The following is a 27,144-nucleotide window of genomic DNA, read 5'->3' as shown; positions in this document are numbered from 1 at the left end:
ATATGGAGCAAAATGACTTACTCCCAACAAGAAAAGGAGGAAAGACCCGACCAAGGATTTATTTGTATGTAATACTATCTATAAATCACATGTCTCAAATTCATGACATCTAACATTTCTCATAAACATTTTCAAAATGGTTAAAATGTAATTGCCCAGAGTCTCTAACTGAACTAAAAGGTAAGCAAAACAACTCTCTAAATAAGCATAGCAACTAAAGCACATAATTCTTAAAAATCACTTTTTTAGTAGATGTTGTAACACTTGAAAAATAGAATAACAGTACCTAAGGACTTGATTTTTCTCCTCATATTTAAAGATGACCATATACAGCAATCATGAAAAACTACCCACAAAACTATTTCTTCCATTTAAGCAAAAAATTTGACAAATTTATCCAAGTTTTCTATATCCCCACAGTTATTAAGTAGATCTCTGTATCGTCTCCCCTTCTCTTTGTCTAAAAGTAACTCTTAGAAATGAAACCTCCTTACTTCTGGCTTGTATTCAAAGAGAAGCTGATCTCCAGTGAGAAAGTCCTGTAGTGGATACAGCTGCATGTTTTCACACATATTTTCCACATACTCAACTGGATCTGTCTGTAAAGAGAGAATTATTTCATGCCAGAAACTCCCATTATTCTTAATTTACTACAAAATGGAAATAATTTTCCTTTTTTTTAAACAGTGAAACCAAAAACTTCTGAACAGAAATATATGAACATAGGTAATTTTAGCTTAAAAATATGATGCTTAGGGATCCCTGGGTGGCGCAGCGGTTTATTTTTTTATTTTTTTTATTTTTTGAGGCGCAGCGGTTTAGCGCCTGCCTTTGGCCCGGGGCGCGATCCTGGAGACCCGGGACTGAATCCCACATCAGGCTCCCTGCATGGAGCCTGCTTGTCCCTCTGCCTGTGTCTCTGCCTCTCTCTCTCTCTGTGTGTGACTATCATGAATAAATAAATAAAATCTTAAAAAAAAAATATGATGCTTACTTGAGCCCCGTGTTGGGTGTAGAGATTACTTCTTTAAAAAAGGGGGGGTGGGATTTGATGTTCAGAATTCTAAGAAAATTTAGCCAGAGAAAATTTACCACCTTAAGCAATTTAACCTGACACTCCTCTAATCCCCATCCTGAGCCCTACAACACACTAGGCTCTAGTCATGTCACAGCCTCTTCATGAGATCAATTACAACACTGAGCTGGAAATGCTTGTTTATATGTCAAGTGCCCCATGATTGATGTCCCTAATACAGGGTCTTCATCATCTTATCACTATAGCACTATCTCCTAAAACTATCTGCAAACATGAATCAAATCAATGCAGAAATCAAAATGTGTCATTAGATAAAAGTCTTGATATAAGAAATTCTATTAATCAGTATATTAACCTCCATTTAAAACTGAAAGAGTGACCACAGGTTCTCTAACCTATGAAATGGAAATAGTTTTTCAGAGGAAAGCAATCAATTTAAGTACTTATTGATCACCCAGACGTTCAGAATCTTAAAACTGACAAGTCCTTCAGATACCAAGTGGTTCTATTCCCACATTTTAGAAGAAACTACACTCAGATTGATCAGGTGACTTGTCCAAAGTCACACAGTAATGACAGGAAGAGTAGACACTAGAATTCAGGACTCCTAACATAGCAGCAAACACTCCTTTCCAAAATACTACACTATACAGTTCTTTACTAGGCTGTAAGGGCTGTTCTCTCATCTAATGGAAGACAGAAGAGAGATGAAGGTTACTGCATTCATGGAGAAGAAATGAGACATGCATGCATCAAGCTAGAGACCATAAGTCTATGTTATATACTACATTATCACATAAAAATAGAGTAGGAAAAAATAAAGATTGATTTTTTTAAAATTTTTATTTATTTATGATAGTCACAGAGAGAGAGAGAGAGGCAGAGACATAGGCAGAGGGAGAAGCAGGCTCCATGCACCGGGAGCCCGACGTGGGATTCGATCCCGGCTCTCCAGGATCGTGCCCTGGGCCAAAGGCAGGCACTAAACCATTGCGCCACCCAGGGATCCCTAAATATTGATTGTTAGCTTTTTTTGGTTCCACTTTCCACTTCGGGAAACACTCCTGAATCATCAAATTGATCATTGTCAGTCAGGTGCTAGTATTATTTAAAGTGACACCTCCTTGCTGTTTTTGTGTGTGTGTTTTTTTTTTAAGTATTTTCACCAGCCACTTACTTATAAATTAACTGCTCTTGTCAGTATGCAACAAAATGAATGATTCAAAATATTTCCTATGGGAAAACATTAAAGACCCTGGCTAAAAGCAGACCTCCAGTGCCAAAGCAATGGAGCCAGTACTAAGAAAAACACTTAAATTCTAACCTTTCATTTTTTTAAAGATGTAATCCACATACAATGAAACTCACACTTTTAATGTACACAATTAAAAATGAAATAAAATATACAATTTAGTGATTATTAGGGGATATTCACAAAGTTGTACAATCATCACCACCATTTAGTTGGCAAGTATTTTCATTGCCCCAAAAGGAAACCCCAAGCAGTCACTCCCTGAGACCCACTCCCCCTAGCTGCTGGCAACCAACAATCTGTCCTACATCTAGAGAAATTTCACTCTGGAAATTTCATATAAATAGAATTATATAACAGGTGACCTGTGGTGACTGGCTTCTTTCACGTAGTATGTTTTCAAGGTTCATCCATGTTGTAGCCACGAATCAGTACTTCATTCTTTTTTGTGGCTGACTACTATTCCACAGTATGCATATGCTACATTTTGTTTAACCATTCATTTGTTGACATTTGGGTGTTTCCACTTTGGGGCTATACTGATTACTGCTCTAGAAATACTTGTGTACAAGTATTTGTATGGACAGTTTTCAATGCTCATGGGTGTATACCTAGGAGAACTTATAGTAGAGCCCATAGGATAATTCTGTTTAACTTTTTAAGGAACTGCCAAACTGTTTTCCAAAGCAACTACACTTTACATTCCCACCAGTAATGTATGAGGGTTCTAATTCCTCTATTTCTTCTCCAGCACTTTTTATTGTCTATCCTCTAAGTTTTTTTTTTATCTACTACAAACTCTACCTGCCTACTATTACATTATTTTTCTGTCTACAGAAAAGCACTTAAACACCTTCTTCTAGTTCATATTGTTGATACCTGCCTACTATTACATTATTTGTTTTTCTGTCTACAGAAAAGCACTTAAACACCTTCTTCTAGTTCATATTGTTGATATATAAGACATACTGAGTTCAAGTTTCTATGGGAAAGATTTTTTAAAAATTTCTTAATTAAGTAAGACTGGTTTGAATAGTTTGAAAAGGGCAATCCTATTTGCCTTTATTGATGAAGACCAGAAAAAGTATAAAAAGGAGATATTCCAACTTTGTTAAAAAAACAAACAAATTTATAAAAGTCAGTATAAGCTAAGTTACTTGAGTTAATTTAGTAGTTCACACAGAGATATAGACCTTTCTGATTTTTTTTAATTTTTTTTTTAATTTTTATTTATTTATGATAGTCACAGAGAGAGAGAGAGAGAGGCAGAGACACAGGCAGAGGGAGAAGCAGGCTCCATGCACCGGGAGCCCGACGTGGGATTCGATCCCGGCTCTCCAGGATTGCGCCCTGGGCCAAAGGCAGGCGCCAAACCGCTGCGCCACCCAGGGATCCCTAGACCTTTCTGATTAGTTCTCACTTTGCAATTAAGTTATAATCCAATATATCTTGGATTCGTGTTTTAAAAATCAAGACAAGTATTCATGAATATTGCTAATGGTAAAAAAATGAGGAGTTACAAAAATGGGGAGATGTCGATAAAAAGATTATCTTGAAATGACTTGCTAATAGGAAAATGGAGGGATAGAACAAAAATGACACTCACTCAACAAATGCTAAAAAGCTGATCCCCAAAAAAGGAATCTGGGAATCATTTACGTTGTAGTCCACAATTCTCGATCCCATTCCTTCCCTGCCATAGTTCTGACCCACTTGTCACCACAACTGATAAAGACACTGGACAAAATCACTCCTGGCAAGGCAGATGACAGGACTTGTGGAGTTTTACACCTATCAGTCCACTTATAAGGAAGAGTGTCAATAGGGCCCTCTAACAGGCTAACAGATGTGTCAAAGCAGCCTGATTTCACAGAATAAGATTTTTATCTCTATTTCAATGATTCAAGTATATAGTGCAGATTATATAGGAATCAACAGCAACTGGAAGTTTACAGTTTTTGTGACCTTGTCCTCATGTACCTAAATCTTCTCTATTTAGAATAGATATTCAGGAAGTCATCTCTGGTGATGATCCAAAAAGGCAGCTTCAAGATGCTCTACAAAGGAGTTCTGAATCAGGGGCTTTAAATCATAGTTCTTAATTAGGGGCTATGAAGCAGTTCTAAATCAGGCACCACAGACCTTTCCCACAAGATACATCAGTGGACAAATTCAAATGTGCATGGATTTGGCTGGGAAGAAATTACATATTTATTTTCACTGATCTCTAAATGAGCATTTTTATTCTATTATGAATATAGGCACAAACCACACTTGATTATTAGCAGCATCTATGACTAACCAATAAAAAAATCACAACAAATGGGTCAGAAACTACGGCAGGGAAAGAATGGGATGTTGTGTCTGGGTGGCTCAGTTGATTAAGCGTCTGCCTTTAAGCTCAGGTCATGATCTCAGGGTCCTGGGATGGAGCCCTGCAACAAGCTCAATGGGGAGTCTCTTTCACCCTCTCCCTCTGTCCCTCCCCTCCCATTGGACTCATGCTCCCTCTCAAGCAAATAAATAAAATCTTTTTTAAAAAGAATCAGAGGGGCAGCCCGGGTGGCTAAGTGGTTTAGTGCCGCCTTCAGCCCAAGTTGTGATCCTGGAGACGCAGAATCGAGTCCCACACGTCTGGCTCCCTGCATGGAGCCTGCTTCTTCCTCTGCCTGTGTCTCTGCCTCTTTCTCTCGTGCTCTGTATCTTTCATGAATAAATAAATAAAATCTTTTTTAAAATTTTAAAAATAAAAAAGAATCACAATATAGTTGTTGCAGATACCTCACACTCACCGTTACTTTAAACCGAAATATGCTTCTCCCTCTGCCTGTGTCTCTGCCTCTCTCTCTCTCTCTGTGACTATCATACATAAATTAAAAAAAAGAAAAAAAAAAAAGGGATCTCTGGGTGGCGCAGCGGTTTAGCGCCTGCCTTTGGCCCAGGGCGCGATCCTGGGGACCCGGGATCGAATCCCGCATCGGGCTCCCGGTGCATGGAGCCTGCTTCTCCCTCTGCCTGTGTCTCTGCCTCTCTCTCTCTCTCTCTCTCTGTGACTATCATACATAAATAAAAAAATAAATAAATAAATAAACCGAAATAATTGTTAGACCTACTGCTAGCCCTTGTTAATATGTTATTGAAGAGACACAGTACTATTTTTTTTTTACCACTTTGAGTACTTTATTTCAATATTCCTTCATAAACTGCTGTATTTTATTTCATGCACTCAGAAACACTATTTTATGAATTGTGTAATATATATACTTTTTTTTTTTAAAGTAGGCTCCACACCCAGCATGGAGCCCATGGCAGGGCTTGAACTAATGACTATGAAATCAAGATCTAAGCTGAGATCAAAAGTTGGAAGCTTAACTGACTGAACCAGGCGCCCTGGTTTGTATAATATTTAACAATATTGTTTCAATGTAGTTTCTTGAGTGTGACAAGTATCATGTCTGTAATTAAATCTCAAATGTTTTAGGAAAAAGATACATACATGCACATACATATATAAGGAAAGATAGGAAAGAAAATATGGAAAACTATTAACTGGTGACTCTAGGTGAGAGATAAACACTGATTACTGTACCACTAAGACAATTTTCCTGAGAGGTTAAAAAGTTGAAGGAATGAAATACTATTCTGAGGAGGGGTCCACAGGATTCAAAAGATTTCCAAAGGGATCCAAGAAGCAGAAAGGGTTTTAAAGAAACCCTGCTTCAAACTCCTTACATTTCAGCCTTATATAATACCTTCCTTTCAAAGACACATAGGATCATTTACTTTTCCATGATTACCCAAAGTTCCTTACTTATATTTTTCCCGTTGCTTACAATGTATCCCAACCTTATTCATTTTTCTATGCTGTACTCAATTCAAATCTACCACACCCATGGAGCCTTCCCCGATTCTATTCCGATCAAGGCAAACACTCTCCTCACCCTGAAATCCTGAAGCCCACTATTTCTAATACTATATGTAGTAATCACTACAGAATTAGCCTGCAGGATGTCTTTATAACATTACAATTCCCCAATATCAAGTACCATAGCAAGTTCTCCATGAATGTTCACCAAAAGGACAGATGGATGACTACGTGGGTAAAATGACTGTCCCACGACATGAGCCGTGTCAGTCTGCCTAATTCTCTGTTACCCCACACACATACTTAAAAACACAAGAGTTAATTTTCAGATAACCTCAAGGCCATCTTGGGACTCACATGACAGAGAGTGGCAGAATTAAAACTCCAGTGACACTTCCAAAAAGAGGAATAATGTCCACACCAGTTTCAACTTGGTCACAGATAACATTCAAAAAGAATTTGACTTCCAGTACCTGTTCTTGGTAATGAAATTCATTATCCTCAATTTTCTGAATCTCTTCAAAAATTCTGTGAAAGAAGAAAATTATAAGTAAAAGATATATTTAAATTTCTTATCAGAATCCTCAGCAGGAAGAAAAGAAACAGACTGGCCACGTAAGTGTAAACCCTAATGTTTCACATCTCCTATGCAGTATTCACGTGTAGAACAATCAGGATATGGAGCCAGTGAAGGCACTTTAAGCAGGAAATGCCTGGAAAACCATCATGGTAGGACTAAAGCATGTCTTTTTTGGCAGCCTTAAAGGCTAAAACATACTAGGATTGATTCCTACCCTAATTCTAATACATACATATTACCTTTTTTCTGGGCCTAGCTTCTGCAGCATTTTCAAATACTGGAAGACAGTATGAGCAACCTGAAAACAAAACACCTGATTATGCTTTTGCATAAGATAATATCTGTATTTTTAAACTCCATTTTAATTATTTACCTCATAGAAATGCTCATAACCCTCATCAGTCAATGTAATTGAAATGCTGAATACTGAGTAAGTAGAATTTTGCTCAAATCCTGTCTCACCATTTCCACCAAATAGCGCAAGAGCCCAGCATCTATTGTTAGGACAAAAATGAATCCAATCAACATCTTGAGATTAACAGTCTACAAATACTTCAAATTAACAAAATAGGTAGCCTTTCTATGTAAAATTTGGGAAGTGCAGGGGCAAACATGCTTTCCAAAAGTAAGTTTAGAAGTACAAATTTTTAATGTACAAGGCCTCCCAAACAATTGCAGTGCATGCAAGAATCACCAGAAGGAAATAACAACAATATTTATATGTTTAATGGAAACATTAATTTGTATGTTTAATTATTATAACACAGTAAAGCATTAGTTTTATGAAGATAGTAATTTCTGTTGAAGAGAACAGCACAAAATATTAAAATTATGTTTGCTGGGAGGCATTTCATTCATCCCTCTTGAACCTGCCTCCCAGAAGCAGCTTACAATACTTCACATGTATGCCTACTTAGGATGTCGAATGAGCTCTCTGAGATGAACAGCTAACCTCTACAGACTGTCTTAAGAAAAAAGCAATGAGACTATCTTTTCCTGACTAGAATAATCCCGAAAACCTAAAAATAAGGGAGGAAGGCAAAGTGAAGAATGTAAAATTATAATAAAGTCCAGTAAGGTATAGAGTGTACACATCTCAAAGTGTACTACAATTATGTAAGGCATATATGTAACTAATACCATTTGTTTATTCTTTTGTAATAACCTGGTCTTTTAGCTTTCTTTGAGTGTTGTAGTCCTATCGGTGCTTTAAAGTATTTAAATTTCTCATCTTCCTTTCCATTCTTGAATTAGTGTATAGAAAATTCAAATAAGGAAGTTCTTTAACTACTGGTCCTGATATAAGGCTATCTTTCTATGATTTGACTAGGCAACTAAACCAAGTGCTAAACTGCATTAGAAGACATTCTGCTAACACAGCTGCATATGACATCCACAGTCCCACTATTTGTTATGATTTCTCTGCCCAATGTAGTTTTCATTAAAGTCCACCTTCTGGGTTGGGAAAGTCTAATTGACTTCTTTACTATTCCAATCTAAATTCTTGATTACAGCTAATCTTTCACATAGTTCTGGAATCCACTTACTTATGATTTTTAAAATTTTGTGTACAACTTCCAATAGGTGCTAAAAGGTGGCTTTTAAGGAAATGCATATATACAATAAGACTAATTAATTTTGGTGATAAAGTGACTATAATTAAACATTAGATTTGATTCTAGGCGTTTGGCAGATAAAACAACAGGTTATAGAATGCTTACTATCTATTATTTTTCAGAGATTGATACACTGAAATTACTTATTAATTAAATACTTGCTTTTTTCTAAGGTAAGAAAGAATGCTGCCTTTGCCTTCATGACCAACCAGCCAAGAGATATAATGAAGTGGCTTCACCCTTTAAAAACAAAAAAAAATTTTACGGTCGAAAATAATAATTAAGGTAGAACAGGAATTCTTACTTCAAAAGTTATGATATTTATGAATATGATTATAAACTTATTATAAATGTTAAATAAACACGAAATTATTATTAATTTGATAATAGCAAGTAAAGACAGAAAACATGGTACAATTTAACTTCTTTATCTGAAATCACTGAACGAGTATAATCATTCCAAATGATTCTTTTATTTATTTTTTTTATTATTTATTTATTTATTTATGATAGTCACACACAGAGAGAGAGAGAGAGGCAGAGACATAGGCAGAGGGAGAAGCAGGCTCCATGTACCGGGAGCCTGACGTGGGATTCGATCCCTTTTTCTCTTCACTTGCCCAACTACTTACTCATGGAGTTTTCATGACAATGTAATATAACTGTAACAGGTGAAAAATGCTACATTATATAATAACACACTTTAAGAGTTTGAGTAGTTGCATATATATTATTTAAATTTTATTTTCCCACTGGCTTCTACTATAATTTCAGAAATGTATTCCTACCAAAACAAAAATATGTAGAAAGGTAAAGTTAGGAAATCTAAGCATTATTTAACATTAAAATCAGTTTACAGAATTCAAAAAACTCTTAAAAATTCAAGATTTAGCATTACGATCTCAACTACATTAAGCAATCCCCAAGGCCCACACAACATTGTTTCAAAATATTGAATTTGAATTATATTTATCCTAAAACTGAGGTAGAAGAAGTAAATTAGTTAAAGAATGAATGCTGAAGATTACATAACATCTGCATCTGAACAAAACTAATTGTTTTGAAAAAAAAAAACTAATTGTTTTGTATTTGGTTACTCTGTAAGGATAAACATTTGCTTCTTTGTGGGGGAATAAAAAGGTTCCCCAAAAGGCTAATTCCCATAATTAGAGATTTCAAATGATTCATGATGAAGGGCATATTAAAACAAATAAATAGTCCATAAAAAATAATAACTAGATGGAAACATACAGAAATTTTAACATTCTTTGGAAAATACAATCATGAATGACTTTTTCCTGCTTTTCAGTTATTTTCAGGATTTCTACAATGAACTTCCCTGGTAATCAGAGGATCAACAAGTTTTTGTTAATTAGAAAATAAGCATTCCCCCAAAAAGGAAGAAGAGTATATATAATTTCATTTCCATAAAAAAAAGATATGTTTTAAAGTCACTGTTTTAACGTCTGAAGGATATATAGGAAACTATTAATGTTGGGCCTATTTTTCAGGAAACAAAAATTGAAAGCACAGCTTTACTTTTTACTTAATACTCTTTTGTCCTATTAATATTTTACAAACATGTATTATTTTTACAATAAAAAGATAAACAAATAAAATAAACTTTTAAATATGTATATAATAATTTTAACATTTTGGGGGACACTCTACTGTAACTACACAATCAATGTATATTGCTTTTTCCTATTTATCCTTGCACCAAAAGCAAGTAGATAATACACATGTTCTCTGCCTCTGCTTTCTCACTAGAGGTCTATCATTCTTGTTACCTTGATAGAATGACTAAAAATTTTCCTTCTGCTTGTGTGTTTATCCTCATGGTTTTGTTTTGTTAGTAATGGTTTTTAAAAAATAAGGTAAATTTTCATCAGTTCATTAACATTTGTTTTTCATCAGAAATTTTTTTAATCAGTCAAAGTCAGCATGGACCAATCCTTATTTTTAAAGAACTTCTTGGCCCATGCTATACTGCTCATATAAGATAACTGTATGAATATGCTGGGAAAATGTTTTCCTAATCTGTATAACTCTTCCCTAACTCATTACCACTTCAAAGGCATAGGTCCTTGAGATTTAGGCTATAGTCATATTCCAGGCTTAAAATTATTTACCCTTGACTTTTGACAAGCCCAAACTAAATGGTCACTATTGACAAATCATAAGCTAATATATTTTTGTACTCAAAATACTACAGAAAATAATTACAGAAGTTACATTCACACAAAAAATATACTTAATATCAAAGACTCAGAGAAGGCAACTAGCCATAAGAAAACTCTACTTTTTGTACCTAAGAAGATATTAAAATATATAGCAAGGCTTGAAAACTCCAGTAAAGGTCCCAGTTTATCACATAACAGAACCCTCAAATGTAAACCATTCAGTATGCTTTAAAAATTTGTCCTGAACTCTTACCTGTAATGTTGCTGTTGAGGAGGAAGTGCCCATGTGATGGTCAGAGCATGAATTTTTCTGATTGGAACAACTAAACAAAAACATTTTTCAGAAAAACAGATATAAGTGTTTCTCCATAATTTGTGTTATGCTACACGAAATTTTTAATTCAATATATTTAATCATCCAATAAATAGGGGAAGGTTAAATACAATGAAATTATTATTTCAAGTTGCCAATTTTCCAATTTGAATAACCCAATTTTTATAAATTTCTAAGTTTGATTTCACACGTAAAGGAAATAAATAAGAGAACTATGAAAATATGAAATGCTCCTAAGGATCCCTTCTTGCAAGAAAAGATACAGGACTAGGAGTCAGGAGACCCATGGCAGAAATTTAGTACTACCTCTATCTTGCTGTATGTGTTTATATGACCTTGAGGAAAATCATTTGCATTTAAATCTTTCTGTATATATTTTCTTATGGTATGGTAAGGGTTAGGCTAAAGTAATTCTAAGAGTCTTCCCAGTGCTATTATTCTAGGATTCTATGAAGAGAGAATATAAAGACAGAAACAATACAACTGAAAATAAGTGGTCTCTGGAAGAGTCAACTTAGGTAGAATGGAGACGGCAGCAGATAAAAGGGTCTGACAAAACAGTCACTGATCAAAAGGGAAGAGGACAGAGACTGGCCATGGGGTAAGGAAGAAGAGAAGGGGATACCTAGGCAATCGGGAAAAAGAAAACATCTGCCATGATAAAAAGAACAAAGAGAAAAGTTGAAGTATTTCTGCACTATACACTATGGACAAATTGTTAAGTAAATTAGAGCATAACCATATGATGGCTTATTGGAAAACTCTTACAAATATAGTATTAAATGAAAAAAGCGAGAGATAGAATCTATATACTTTATAATCTCAACTATATTAAAATATACCTATAGAAACTCAAAAGGAAATTTGCCAAAATGACTTCCCTAGCTGCTAAGATTTAGGGTGATTTTCTCATTTCTTTACGCTTCATTTTTATTTTTCTTCATTTAACAAAAATTGTTTTTATAATTGAGGTAAAAGGAAATAATTTCCCAAGTGTTATCCCTCCTTTATTTTTCTCTCTTTAAGTAATAAAGAGCAGAGCATAGGTAAAATGAAATAGGAAAGAAATCAAAACCAAAAAACAAAAGGGAACAAGGGGAAAACAGGGAGAAAGCATAAAACAGACTCCAGTAGCAGCAGGGCAACAGACCACTCCGCTGCCAGGTACTGGCCTGCTCTCTAATTAGATCTCCTCTGTCCTTCTACTCCTTTTCCAACCCAGATGTACTTTGTTGTGTTGTCATTTTCAAAGAAAATTGGCAACCTCAAGTAAGTTTTATAGAATGCGCTGAAGTTATTTCAAACAGTTTTAAACCTTTGGTTCACGAACCTCTATAAAGTTTGTTAAATGCTGGTGTGTCAAATGGATCCGTTAAATGGCCAAAGTTTGGTTTGGGTAACCCACTGAAAATAAAACAAATATATTAAAATTTAATTGGCAAAAGCCTTTATAAGCAGTATCTTTAGGGATGCCTAACTGGTAGGTATTTATAATCTATTCTACATACTCTTGGATGAAAAGCATTCTAGGCATAAGCAAGTAGATGACAACAAAGCCACCAAATCCTGAGCTTAACCTATTCTCAACCTCAGTCCCATTAACTCAAATATCTCTAAAACTGATAGGAGACAGAATTGAAGGGGGCTCCCCTCCCAATACTTACTGCCTCTATCAGCAACTCCCATATAATGCCATTTCGGAAAGAAAACATACTAGAGATATTTAATTCAACAAAAATATATATGGAATGATTACTAGGTATCAAGCACTGTATCTGGCACTGTGGTATTTAAAAGACATGGACTCTCCTTCTAAAGGCTTCTTATCTGGTTGAGGAAATATTGCTCACTATTTTTTCTAAAACATAGTTAATATGAATTATTATTAAATACCTAGAAGACTTTTTAACCTGTCTGATCAAAGAACCAAAGTTATTAGTGAATACTATTTAAGAGAACTTCTAAAAATGCTTATCAGGGATTGACAGGACCTAATGAATCCCAGAAGTCAATATACCTCTGATTTTTCTGCTACAGTTTCACAGTAAAACACATTTCAATCATACTTATTTCTTATCAAAACAAAACAACTCCACCACTTTGACATGGTTTTCATTTTCTTTCCATACACAAAAAGTACTGCTAATTATCAATGGAAATTTACATAAAGCCAAGTTAATAATAACCAATCAGTTGTCACTACGAATTATTCTAACTAACATTTCCACAGACATTTTTTCTTTCATAAATTTAAAATAAGTTTTGTCCTGGAATGAGGAACTGGAAAAAAATCTAACTTACTCACCTGATGCAAGAAAAAAACCTGATTTCATTTTTTTTTTTCATTTATTATATTAAAATACAAACTACTAGAAGTAGGAAGAAGAACTTAAGTGCTTTGGAATTAATTTTTTGTTATTCTTTGTAACACAAATGTAGCAAAAGGTAGACAAAAAGCAGCAGCTTTTTGAACTGGAACCATATACACAATTTCTAATAAAAGATAATTTGGTTCAACTACATGAAACAGACTTTTTAGTTCGTATGGAAAGTCAATCATCACTAAAAGATTATTTCTTTTAAGGGGGAAAGCATTCCAAATCCCAAGTAACTGACTTAAGAAACAAACTTTCAGAACACAATTTGTTCTGAGGCAGGGGATACAAGTGTGTGTGTAGGTGTGTGTATATATATATATATATTCTGCCTCTCAATATAATACTTGTTTTTATATCCCAGTTTCAAACACTCTACACAGTAAGAGAAAAATTCTGAATAAATGTAAAAGGAACCATAAATTCTTCAGAATTACTGTCTACCATAAGTTTACAAGCTAATAAGTATTGAACTACAGAAACTATAGAAACTTGGGTTCTCATCTTAGATTTACTACTCAAAAGCTGCGTGATTTGCTAAACCAATTTAGGTCTTAATTTAATCACTTGTTTAAAAAATAACCCCCCCTCCTGCATTTAAAAAAAAAAAAAAAAAGACCTCTGGGACTCATACAAGATTCCTCTTTAACTATGTGGTTTATGAAAATGAATGTCTTACTTGTTTGGTATTTGAGAGAAGATTTCAGTCACCCACTTTTCCAAAGTATCCAGTGTTTCTTGTGGGGAGGGCAGGAAGGAGACAGTGAAATGCAATGTTGTTATTTAAGGTAGAAAGGCAATTAAATTTCTCACTGATCTTTAGGTATAAAACAGGGATACTGTAATTTGGGTGTCACTTGCCACTCCTTAAGCAGTAAAACAACAACAAAAAAAATAGCAGTTTAGAAAACCTTAAGACACATAATTTTGCTATGACTTTTGTATTTCCAGCTAGTAAAGTTAGAAAAAGCACACAAATTTTTTAAAAAAGAAGTTTTTATCATCAAGCTAGTATGGAGGGCCAAGAGAAAAGAATACACCAACCATCCTCCTACTCCATTCCGAAACTTATTTCCTCTAGGAAGGTTTCTCCCAATTAACCCACACCATACGGATTCTTCTTTCTCAGCATCTCATTAGTACTTTTACACTCATTTATTTTACATTATTTTATATTTGCTGAGGTTTCAATCTGCAAGTCTTCCTCTTAGGTTTCATATAATATGATTTCTATCTTTTGATTCTTTTAAACAAAATTATTTTGAAATTTCTAGTAAAGCAGATATAAGTGCAAAAAGAAGCCTTTAGCCCTTACCTCACTGACTCATTACTATCACTGAATATGTTAGTTACACTAGACACAAGTTTCACTAATTTTCAAGACGTGTCCCAACAACATACAAATTAAACCAATCAAGCTGTGAATTTATTCTATGCCATTTATATAGAATATTTAACTCTTATTTTATGCACTTAAAGACACTATTTTATTAATTGTATTACATATAAGTATTATACATAATAACATATTTATAATAAAAATAAGTGTGTGTATATATATACATGTATATATATATACACACATATACACACACACATATACATATATATTTTTTTTTTTAAGCCCAATGTGGGGCTTGAACTAACAACCCTGAGATTGAGACCTGAGCTGAGATCAAGAGTCCTTCACTTAACTAACTGAGCCATCCAGGCACCCCTAGATATTTAATTCTTAAATGGTAAAATAAATGCTAAAGTTTAAAAATAACTGAATTTAAACTGTACAAGGTTCTCTTATCAAATATCTAGGGCTTATTTTAGAAATTTTCCATAAGCATTAATATGCTCTTATATTTGTCATCACAGACAAAGCAAATGCAAAGGAAATAATACATATTTGAAGAAAAATATATGTTTGTGACAGACTTGGAAATAGTAATTAAAATCTATAAATTTTATACTGAACATGGAACTTCTTATTTTAACAAATGCTGTAAAAGGAATCTAGAAGCACATCTGTAGTCTGAACCAAAGAATCTACCATTCTATATCCATAGTTTTACATTCAAATCAACTTTAGTGGACTAATCTTGATCCTAAATGCAAAAATGTTTTATATTCAACTGCCAATCAGCTTTAATTTTTGAGAGGGCAAAATTGTATGCAAAATTGTATAAAAGGAAGAGTCATATCAGGTGAAACAGATTACTTTTTCAAAAATAAATGTGCAAACTATTTAAGATATGTCAAAAAGAAACAGTTTGACAACTGGACTAAAGAGATTGAAATGTAAAGAAAACTACCATTTCTTTAATGAGAAAAAGTTAACACAAGTTACTGAAGATAATAAAAGGAGAAGAGAAGTATTGGTCAGTACTTTACATTTAAGACATTTTGCTATCATTACCACGATGGATTTCAATTAATCATGCCATTTTACTGGACCCTATGTAAAGATGAGAAGACACTTGGCCCTGTCAGTGTTTATGATCAATACAGATTAAATGCAAAACCAAAGATAACAGAAGCAGCAGATGAATGTGACTTAAAAGACCCAATTCATGACCTATTAGTACATTTGGATACTCACAGACTAGCCTAGAGACAAGGCCTATGTCTCTTAAAGAAAAAAAAAACACATTTGCCTGAGAATCAGATGATTTTGTGCTTCCCTAAGCTATGCCACTTGCTATGTGACTTTTCTGAATCCTCCTGATTTCCTTTAGGTCATATTCGGGTCAAGCACTCTTTAGTGCTTAGAAATTAACAGTACACTGTGACACTGATCAAGGCAAACAAAGCCTAAGAAAGCACTACTTCAAAGTAACTCTAAGGGCCATAACAGATAATACACTACCTTTGGATTGAACCACCAAAGTCATGTAATGAGCAGAATAGTAACGCATCCAGAATTCTCTCAATCTAGCATGTGTATCAATATTATTCCTTTTTGGCTCATGTTTGAGTGTCTCAGCATTTCCTGCAAAAAAAAAAAAAGATGATAAAGGTCACAGAAAAAATAAGTTTACTTTGAACTATATTGACATTAATTTTTAAAGTTTACTTTGTCAAAGTCTCTACACCAAAAATGCATACTCTGCTACTAATATACTGTAACTAATGAAATAACCTACGTGACTCAACAATATAGAACTAATGTATAACAATAACATTAATATAGGATAAAAATTCACAAGAAATAATTCTGATGTATATTTTAACACATAAGGAATTAATCTCCATTTGGCAATAACAACAGTAAATGCCCTAAGCTTCCTCTCTTAATAATTAGTTTAGTATTCAATTCAGATATTATCTCTAAATTATTTTATTAATATTCTACATAATCCTTAAAAATAAACCATATAAAGCAAGGTTGTCATATAAAAATGTATATAATTATAAAAAATATACAGGAAAACAAATCATCCTTTGAACGAAGTACTATTTAAATCAATTCATCCCAGATTCTACACTATGGTCAAGAGGGTTAATATGAGGTTCTAACTGAATCCTAACACCAAGAAAAAACCATTATGAAAAACAGATATCATTTAAACAGCTTACCAGTTAAACAAAATTTGGTCACAGCTCAAAAACTATTAGAGAAAATCATTGCTGAATCTCTGTTGATAAATGGAAATGTCAAGTTGGGGTAGAGCACAGACTTCATAATCATATAAACAGAGGTTCAAATTTCACATCCACCACTGTGTGACTTAAGTAAATTAAATAACTTCCCTGAGCCTATTTCTTTACCTTTAACTGGATATATTGACACCCACTTCACAACATTGTTATGATGATCACCTGACAAAACGTTAGGGCTGTTCTTGATAATATCCAATGTTGGAGAACCAAACACATACATGCTCAACTACTTTCTATTTGAAAAGCTGCCTACTTAATCCTAAAAGGTAAAAGGTACCTAGCTACTGTGCTTTCATAATCTGCCATTCTTTATCAACTTTTCATATTTTCAATCTTCTTCAATTAGAAGATATGAAATACGATGAAGTATCTTACCCCAAAAAAATTTCCCCATAGGATGTCCAGGTCTTGCAAGGCTTCCAAACAACATTTCCTTTCTGTTTGCATCAGAAGGTCTTGCAAGTTGATATTCTGTCAGTTTTAAAGAAACACTTTTAATAAAATACAGTATTCGCTATATTAATGGAAATTCAAGAACTGAACTGCACAGAACTGAAAGTAAGGAAGTAAAAATTATTATGAATTGTGTACTGTTAAGACTGAAGTAGGGAACTAAATTACCTAGACCAGGCTCTATTACTTAACATATTCTGTAACTCTGGGAAGTCAGGGCACCTTTCTAGAGGTTTTCTCTTACTTTCAAATGAAAAAGATAATGACTTAAAGGTTTCAATTCTAGGATACTACGTCTAAGATTTTACTGATCAAGGGCTAATAAAATGTTAAATCAAATTCCTTATTACCTGGGAACTCTGTCATATATATTGTTCAAATTTCCTCTAAAACTGCCACTAAGGGGATCCCTGGGTGGCGCAGTGGTTTGGCGCCTGCCTTTGGCCCAGGGCGCCATCCTGGAGACCCGGGATCGAGTCCCACATCGGGTTCCCAGTGCATGGAGCCTGCTTCTCCCTCTGCCTGTGTCTCTGCCTCTCTCTCTCTCTCTGTGACTATCATAAATAAATTAAAAAATAAAAAATAAAAAAAATAAAACTGTCACTAAGAAAGTGTTAATGGTTAAGAACAATTACTTTAAAGTCAGAAATTATCTTGGCTAGAATCCAACTTCTATCATAGATAAGCTGTACAATCTTGAGGATATTTTCTAACTTCCCTGATTCTATTTCTGCACCTATATAATGGAGCGACTAGGACTTAGTTCATAGGATTTTTATAAGGATTAAATAAGATATATTCCTTCAACAATTATTTACTGAACATCTACTATGAGGTAGGTACTACTGAATCAGTTGCTAGAGGCAGAAATGTGAAAAAAAAAGGGGACCCAGGCCCTGCCCTTAAAGAGTTTACATTCTAGTAGGGGAGATAAACAATGAATAAGCCAACAAATTGATTCTAAACATAGTATCAGTGGTGGGTGAGGTAAGAAAAATCTGTGTAAGAGAATGGAGAGTGACAACAGGGTGGGCATGAAAGCTCTGAGGTGACAAGTGAGCAACATCCATATAAAGTGAGGATGATATCATAAGAAATTTTGGGGAAGTCTTCTAGGTATGGAAATTATAAATTCAAAGGCTTTAAGACAAGAAAAATCTTACTGAATTAAGAGGCAGCAAAGAGGCCAGTGGAACTGTTTATTAATCAGAGAAGCTGAGAGGCGATAGAAATTGGTTTGCTATGGTCAAGTGCTACAACGCATAGGGAAAACTGGAGTTTTCTAGGGAATAGGTTTTTAGGGAACAGGAGAAATGGGCGTGTGTAAAACATTTTAAGGAGAAAATCTTAAAGGAGAAGGAGATTATAGAACCTCTGAAAAACAGATGTTGCTTTTTGGTTGAGCAATGTTCAGAAGCAAGGTATCAGACTGAAGAGATAAGGAAAAAACAATTTTTGAAAAAAACTAGGGAAATGACTGATTCTGGAACTCTGAGTTAAGTACTAACCTCTCTAAGCTGTGATGTCATTACATGTCAAATACAGATAATGAGGAATAATAATCACAATAATGCATACAACACATGCTCAATTAGAGGTCAGCTATTATTACTTATCATAGGAGTAATGTCAAGACGTTAGGAGAATGACATCAGACTTGAATTTTAGTAAGTTCATTCTAGTTATAAAAGTAGAGAATGGGTTGAAGGGAAGCAAAAGGAAAGACAAGAAAACTGATCAAGGGTCATCACTGTTATATTTGGTGAAGAGAGTGGAAACAAAAGTGGAGAGGATTGGAAGAAACAGAAGTAAACATATTCAAAATACTTTAGTTGTAGACCATAAAGTCTAAATCAACAATGAGACAGTAAAAAATATATACATAGCTTTAACAAAGTAAATTTTTAAAAAATTCTGTAAAAAAGTGTGAAGACATGGCTACAATCCAAAAAAAAAAAAAAAAATTCCATTATTAAGTGTGGTAGGTTGAGTAAGAGCCCCCGAAGATGTATATATACATCCTAATCCCCAAAACCTGTGAATAGGTTACCTTACATGGTAAAAGGAATTTCAGGGTATGAAATTAAGATCCTGAGAAGGAGAGGTTATCCTGGATTATCTGGGTGGTTCCAATTATAAGCGTCCTTTTAAGAGAAAGGCAAGAGGGTCAATGTCAGAGAAAAGATATAAGGACATAAGCAGAGTTCAGAGAGAAGATTCTACCCGGATGACTCTTAAAATAGAGAAAGGAGCCATAGCCCAGGGACACAAATGTAACTAGAAGGTGAAAAAGGCTTCTCTCTTAAAGCCTCCAAAAGGAATGCACCTAAGGAAGTAATTTAGACTTCTGACATTCAAAGTTTAAAAAAATAAATTTGTGATATTTTGAGTCACTAAGTTTCTGGTAATTTGTTTCAGTGGAAACAGAAAGATAATAGACATGTCAACATATCCACAACAACTGGTAAAAATAGAGTATAAATGGGATGCCTGGGTGGCTCAGCGGTTGAGAGTCTGTCTGCCTCCGAATCAAGTCCTGCATTGGGCTCCTGCATGGAAGCCTGCTTCTCCCTCTGCCTGTATCTCTGCCTCTCTCTGTGTCTCTCATGAATAAATAAATAAAATCTTTTTTAAAAAATAGAGTATAAATATCTGAACACTTAGAAAATACATTCTGCTACTTGATTAGATTTTAAAAGGCTGTGGCCAGATTCTCAATATCAATCACTAAGACATATCATGTAGGAAGTTAAACGTTTGTGTAGGAACTATCCACTAAAATAAAAAGCTAATCATTAAGAACAATTTTTTTCTCCATGATCTTTTTAGCAATATGCTAATCCTATTTGAAAACCTACCCAGTGTGACCACTGACATGAGTTTGTTACCAAATGTATTCAAGAAAGCTATAAAACACTGAACACACCTATCTGTAATGCATAAATAAATGCTATAAATACAAGTGTATAACCACTCCTTTGAAAAAGTAGAACAAAAATAGATCATCAATGCAGGGCACAGTGATAGAGTAATGAAGTTAGAACTATCATAAGAAATTAAAAACCAGGGGGATCCCTGGGTGGATCAGCGGTTTAGCGCCTGCCTTTGGCCCAGGGCGCGGTCCAGGGCGGAGTCCCGGGATCGAGTCCCACGTCAGGCTCCTGGCATGGAGCCTGCTTCTCCCTCTTCCTGTGTCTCTGCCTCTCTCTCTATCATAAATAAATAACTCTTTAAAAAAAAAAAAAAAAAGAAAAAAAAAGAAATTAAAAACCAGGGCAGCCCAGCTGGCTCAGTGGTTTAGCACTGCCTTCAGGCCAGGGCATGATCCTGGAAACCCGGGATTGAGTCCCACGTCGGGCTCCCTGCATGGAGCCTGCTTCTTCCTCTGCCTGTGTCTCTGCCTCTCTCTGTCTCTCTGTGTGTGTCTCACATAAATAAATAAAAAAAATCTTAAAAAAAAATTAAAAACCAGGGATCCCTGGGTGGCTCAGTGGTTTGGCGCCTGCCTTTGGCCCAGGGCGCGATCCTGGAGACCCAGGATCGAATCCCACGTTGGGCTTCTGGTCCATGGAGCCTGCTTCTCCCTCTGCCTGTGTCTCTGTCTCTCTCTCTCTCTCTGTGACTATCATAAAAAATTAAAAAAAAAAAATTAAAAACCCAAGAAAGAACCTTTTTTATAAGCAAGTGGAGAGGAATTAAAAAAAAAAGGGGGAAAATGAAAAGATGAATCTGCCAAGAAAGTTGAACTTCACTTCAACTTCTCTTACATGGAATGGGCCATCCAAGCAAGCAGGCAACTACATGTGATTGAGATAAGAATAATACAAGAAAGACTATCACAACTGAATAGAAGAAAGCAGTATCAGACTACTGAGCTTTCAAAACTGGTTAATATACTAAAGTTATTACACCAGTTACAATTTAAGAGCTCCCCCATCTCCCTGATCCTAAGTAAATCCTTCATATTCAGTTCAGAAAGCTAAGTGACAAATGACATAAAATTAGTTCTTTGTATCAGGTCACAAATGGAAGTAGGTCTCCTATCATCAAAAACAAATAAACGAGCAGAGCAAAACAAAAACAAAGAACAAAGCTTTTAGCTTAAGTTCATTTTAAACCAAACTACTTATTGCACTTGTGTGTATACACAAATCATATATCACATGTATATGTGTATATATAAATATTTCTGCATATTTCAAAATATAATAAAATATATTCTCTTAAACTTTAAAATTGAATCAAAGGTTTAATTTTGTAAATACCAACACTTCAAACCAATCTAGAAAATATATGAAGAAAAATATACTTCAAAGTATTTAAGACAGGGGATCCCTGGGTGGCGCAGCGGTTTGGCGCCTGCCTTTGGCCCAGGGCGCGATCCTGGAGACCCGGGATCGAGTCCCACGTCGGGCTCCCAGTGCATGGAGCCTGCTTCTCCCTCTGCCTGTGTCTCTGCCTCTCTCACTCTCTCTCTCTGTGACTATCATAAATAATTTAAAAAAAAAAAAAATTAAAAAAAAAAAAAACCAAAGTATTTAAGACAGAGAACACAGTTCCTAGGTCTCAAAAAGTAGGAAAGGCTTTTAGAGTTTTCCTTGGTTATTTTGGTTTGTCATCCACTCAACAAATACTTATCTGGGCCTACGTGACATTGTGGTAGGCAAATAACAAAAATGAAGAAAATAAATCACTGGTCACAAGGAGCTAGAAGAGCTAGGAACTCCATCCCACCCTCTTTTACAAATAAGTTGAGGGCCACAGCCAGTTAAATTTCTAGAAGTAAAACACAGTCTGCTGACTCCCAGACAGATGGCTCGCTCTAGCCATCTGCAGTTTACTCAGCTTAATGAATGCACCAAGTCATTATTACAACTCAACACTGAATCAAGCCAAAGAGGAAAATGCCACAAAAGGAGAAGAAACAAGTATAGAAACCTTCCTCTTCATTTGTTGCAAACCAAGCCTAGCCTATATGAACTGAAAGTCCCCCCAAGTCTAGTATTACATGTTTCCAATGCTAAAATAAGGCAAGCAGGGTTATTCTATGGTGGTGCTATATATTGGAACTCTGTAATTAAGGGATACCTACAGCACAGCTTTATAATGAAGCCTCACCCTATATAAGTACAGTTTTCCTTATAGTCTTCATTCTTTAAATCCTAAAAATAAGGAAAACTGTCAAAAAACAAACTTAAATGCATTTCCTACTCAGGGATTTAGTTTCTTCACCCATAAATGTATCATAATTGTTTTCAGGACTACCAAAATTCAAACCACAAAGCACCTATACACAGAGGTAACAACAGGTAAGCTATTTAAGTATCAGAATAGTATTTAAAACCTCAGAGAAAATGTCTCTTCATACAAAAGGAGCTACATGAACTTTTAAGGTTTTAACATCTGGTATCAGCTTTAAGAATTAGGCTACCATCCTGTAAAAGATTAGTCACTATGGTAAAACCCTCAAAAAACAAACACTGAAAAAAAAATCTATCATTCTTTTATTTCAAATCTATACTGAATTATAAGACATTTAAAGGTTCAGGAATGGGGATCCCTGGGTAGCTCAGTGGTTTAGCACCTGCCTTTGAACCAGGGCGTGATCCTGGAGTCCCGGGATTGAGTCCACATCCGGCTTCCTGCATGGAGCCTGTTTCTCCTTTTGCCTCTGTCTCTGTCTCTCTCTCTCTCTCTCATGAATAAATAAATAAAATCTTTAAAAAATAAATAAAGGTTCAGGAATAAATGATACATTTATTCCAATTAGGCTCTTTATGATATAAAGATAAAATGATCTAATAATAGAGAATGATAAATGGGGGTGCCTGGGTGGCTCAGCAGTTGAGCATCTGTCTTTGGCTCAGAGTGTGATTCCAGGATTCCAGCATCGAGTCCTGCATCAGGCTCCCTGTGAGGAGCCTCCTTCTCTTCCTGCCTATGTCTCTATCTCTCATGAATGAATAAATAAAATCTTAAAAAAAAAAAAAAAAAGATAAATGTGCTAAACATCTAGTTCAATGCAAGAAACAGTTGTAAGACATAAAGCTATTACTTATCTTAGCTATTAGTAAGTTAAGTATAGCTATATCTATTACTTATAAAGATATTATTTATCTTACCACTATCAACAGCTTCAACTTCACGGTCAATTGCATCTCTGATCATTAGTGGATGGATGAAGAATTGAGCCCATCTGAAAAATAAAAAACAAACCCTGGCATTTCTGCTTTTATTCAAAAAAATATTTTCATCACTGAACATCTATCTTTTGATTAAGAAACTGGGATGCCTGGGTGGCTCAGCGGTTAAACATCTGCCTTTGGGTCAGGGTGTGATCCTGGAGTCCTGGGATTGAGTCCCACATTGGACTCCCTGCATGAAAAATGCTTCTCCCTCTGCTGAGATGTTTTTCCTGTAATTTAAGTATTCTTGTAATGCTTATACTTCGTTAAAATTATTCCTAAGTATTTTATTTTGGGAATATTATTGTCACAGAAAATTTTTCTTAATTTCATTTTTGGATTTTTTATTGCTTGTGTATAGCAATGGAGGTATTTATGGCTATAAATTTCCTTTTGTGCACAGCTTTTGTTGCATCCTATACATTTTTGTATTTTGCATTTTTCCCTTTTCATTATCTCTAAGTATTTTTTTAACTTCTTTTGTGATTTCTTCTTTGACCCACTGATTATTTGAGAGTCTATGGTTTAATTTCTACACGTGTGCAAAGTTTCCTTATGTTACTAATTTTTAAAAAGATTTTATTTATTTATTCATATGAGAGAGAGACAGAGACAGAGACACAGGCAGAGGGAGAAGCAGGCTCCATGCCGGGAGCCCGATGTGGGACTCAATCCCGGGACTCCAGGATCACACCCTGGGCCAAAGGCAGCTGCTGAATTGCTGAGCCAACCAGAGATACCCTGTTACTGATTTCTAATTCCATTCCATTATGGTTACAGAACAGTCTCTATAATTTTAATCCTTTCAAATTTATTGGAATTTTTTTTTAGACTTTTATATTTATTTATTCATGAGAGACACAGGGAGAGAGAGAGGCAGACATAAGCAGGGTAGGAGCAGGCGTCCCGCAGGGAGCCCAATGTGGAACTCAATCCCAGGATCCCAAGATCACAACCTGAGCCAAAGGCAGAGTCCGATGTGAGGCTCAATCCCAGGATCCTAAGATCATGACCTGAGCTGAATGCAGACACTGAAATGACTGAGCAACCAACCACACAGATACCCCTCAAGTTGTTCTTTTAGAAATTACCCTAAAAAATATTATATGGATCCTTTTAACAATGTCTAATGTTAATATTTTACCCCCCAAAATGCCTTTTATCCTTTATATTACTACTAATATGCTATTATTGCTTTAATTCTGTGCACTTTCTAAATTTCCAAATTATTGTTTTAAATAATCAATGTTCACTTCTATTACATAAAATGATTTTCATTGTTCTTTTTTCATCTCTGACCATTTTCTTTCTACCTGAAATTCTTCAGAATTTCCTTCAATAAGTTGGCTGCTGGCACAGTCAGTTGTGTGTCTGAAGGTCGATTTTACAATCGTTCTTAAAAGATATTTTTGCTTGGTGTAGAATTTGTGGTGGGTAGCTATTTTCTTTCAGGCCACTGGACATACCCTACGTCTTACACCTTCCACTACTGCTGAACAGTCATCAATCTAATATTCCTTTGAAGGAATTTTCCCCTTTCATCTGGCAAAGATTCTTTATATTTGGTTTTCTATAAAATCACTAGGTTTTCCTACATTTGTATTTATTTTAATGTGCACTTTTGGAATTTGCTAGGTTTCTTTAACGTTGGACTTGATATTCTGAAAGATTTCCGGTGGTCAACCCTTCAAATACTGTGTCTTCTCCATTTTTCTTTCCCCTCCTAGGATTCCACTGGACATTTCTGGTCTATTCTCTATGCCTCTTTTTCTCTTTTCTGTATTGTCCCCTCTTTATGTTGTATTTCAAATTTCTTTTGGCCTATCATCCAGTTTACTAACTCTATCTTCAGCTGTATCTACTCTTTTCTTAAACCAAGCTATTAAGTTTCAATTTCAATCATCATATTTCAGTTCAAGATGTTCTTTTTATTTTCCAAATATCACGTGTTATAGTTTCCTATTCCTTGCAACTGTACTCAAACTTGTGCCTTCTTTCTTTTTGTAAGATTTATTTTAGAAAAGAGTCTGAATGTGGGGAGAGGCAGGAGAGAATCCAAACAAATTCCCTGCTGAGCGGGGAGCCCAATGCAGAGTTCAATCCCAGGACCCCAAGATCATGATGTAAACCAAAATCAATGCTCAACTGACTAACCCACTCAGGTGCTCCAATGCCTGATTTCTTTAAAAACAAAGTATAACCATTTTTATAATCTGTCTCCAATCATTCCAATGCCTAAAATCTCTAATGCATTATTAAAAGTCTTTGTTTTCTGTTCTCACTCATGTCTTGTTTTGTGTGCCCACCTACATTTAACTAAATGCTGATCATTTTACTTGAAAAACTATTTATAGGAGCACTAATGTTACGGCCTAGGATGAAGCATTTTCTTGGGTTGTTGTGTTTTTTTTTCACCTCCACAGATTTACCTCAAGTACAACTGACAAATAAAATTATATATTTTTTTCTTTTTTTTTAAGTAGGTCCCACACCCAGCACCAATGCAGGGCTTAAACTCACAACCCTGAGATCAAACCTGAGCTGAGACCAAGAGTCAAATACTTAACTAACCGAGCCACTCAGGCACCCCGCCCCTCCCAATTATATATATTTAAAGTGTACAACATGATGATTTTCATCATGCTGAACACTGTATCTTCAGAACTTATTCATCTTATAACTGAAGACGGTGCCCTTTGACCATCATCTCCCCATCTCCCCAGTCTCCAGCCTCTGGTAACCACCATTCTACTCTGTTTCTATGAATGTGGATTTTTTTCTTTCTTTTCCTTTTTACTCATTTAAAATTAATTTTTTATTTTTTTATTTGGTTCCACATAGGTGACATCATACAATATTTGTCTTTCTTGTGTGGCTTATTTCACTTAGTTAAATGTCCTCTAGGTTCATCCCAGCAGTTGCAAATGACAAGATTTCTTTCTTTCTCATAGCCATTATATTCCATGGAATATCTCAGAATATTCCACTGTCTACCTCTATCTATAGGTATTTCACATTTCCTTTATCCATTTATCATCAACGGAAGCATTCCCTTTTTAAAGAATTTGTGCTTGCTTCTCTCAGGCATCTGAGAACACTACCAGCTCTCAACTGTGTTAGATCACAATGAAGGCTTGAAGTTCACCAGAAAACTCGGGCATTTTGAAAATAGGCTGTAATTCCTTTGAATGGCTGATCCATTTTCTCAATTTCAGTCCCAGCTTACTGTAAAGGAGGGTCTTCTGTTAGATATCCCACTTTGTGGACATCCAGGGCTTTGATATTTCTTGCCCTTGCCCTGAAATACTGATAAAGTCAAGTCCAAATTTATTGAAATTAGCAAATGCCACCAGGGCAAAAGCAGCTTCCATTTTCATTTACTTAGCAGAGTAAAAATTGATTTCCTCAACTTTTTACGTAAATGATCCAAGATACTAATAAACAATGTGACCTGTGTGACAGAATTGGATTTTACTGACCTATTAAAAAATACTAGCATTTAATACATGAGTCCTTTGCAAATGAACCACAGACATTTTATTCCTTAATAAATGTATAATTTTATCATACTTTGAGAGAGCAAGCATGAGCAGGAGAGGCAGAGGGAGAAGCAG

At 35.1% G+C, this 27,144-nt stretch overlaps 1 protein-coding gene across 6 annotated transcripts in view; it reads right to left on the bottom strand.

Annotated features, from left to right (window-relative positions):
* Positions 1–27,144, bottom strand: part of NRDC (nardilysin convertase) — a 92,590-nt gene that overhangs the window by 18,202 nt on the left and 47,244 nt on the right. For all 6 annotated transcript variants that reach the window (XM_025991838.2, XM_025991839.2, XM_072723980.1 and 3 more), the window contains 11 exons: positions 23,468–23,541; positions 17,268–17,363; positions 16,099–16,221; positions 13,921–13,978; positions 12,197–12,270; positions 10,786–10,855; positions 8,512–8,589; positions 7,107–7,227; positions 6,973–7,031; positions 6,627–6,681; positions 495–599 (listed from right to left, as the gene is read on the bottom strand). In XM_025991838.2, the coding sequence (XP_025847623.1) occupies positions 495–599; positions 6,627–6,681; positions 6,973–7,031; positions 7,107–7,227; positions 8,512–8,589; positions 10,786–10,855; positions 12,197–12,270; positions 13,921–13,978; positions 16,099–16,221; positions 17,268–17,363; positions 23,468–23,541 (913 nt within the window). The remainder of the gene's footprint in view (positions 1–494; positions 600–6,626; positions 6,682–6,972; positions 7,032–7,106; positions 7,228–8,511; positions 8,590–10,785; positions 10,856–12,196; positions 12,271–13,920; positions 13,979–16,098; positions 16,222–17,267; positions 17,364–23,467; positions 23,542–27,144) is intronic.

The sequence above is a fragment of the Vulpes vulpes genome, chromosome 10 (genome assembly GCF_048418805.1).
Source record: "Vulpes vulpes isolate BD-2025 chromosome 10, VulVul3, whole genome shotgun sequence".
In the NCBI taxonomy this organism is placed as follows: Eukaryota; Metazoa; Chordata; class Mammalia; order Carnivora; family Canidae; genus Vulpes; species Vulpes vulpes.
This window is presented reverse-complemented; position numbering and strand designations above follow the sequence as displayed.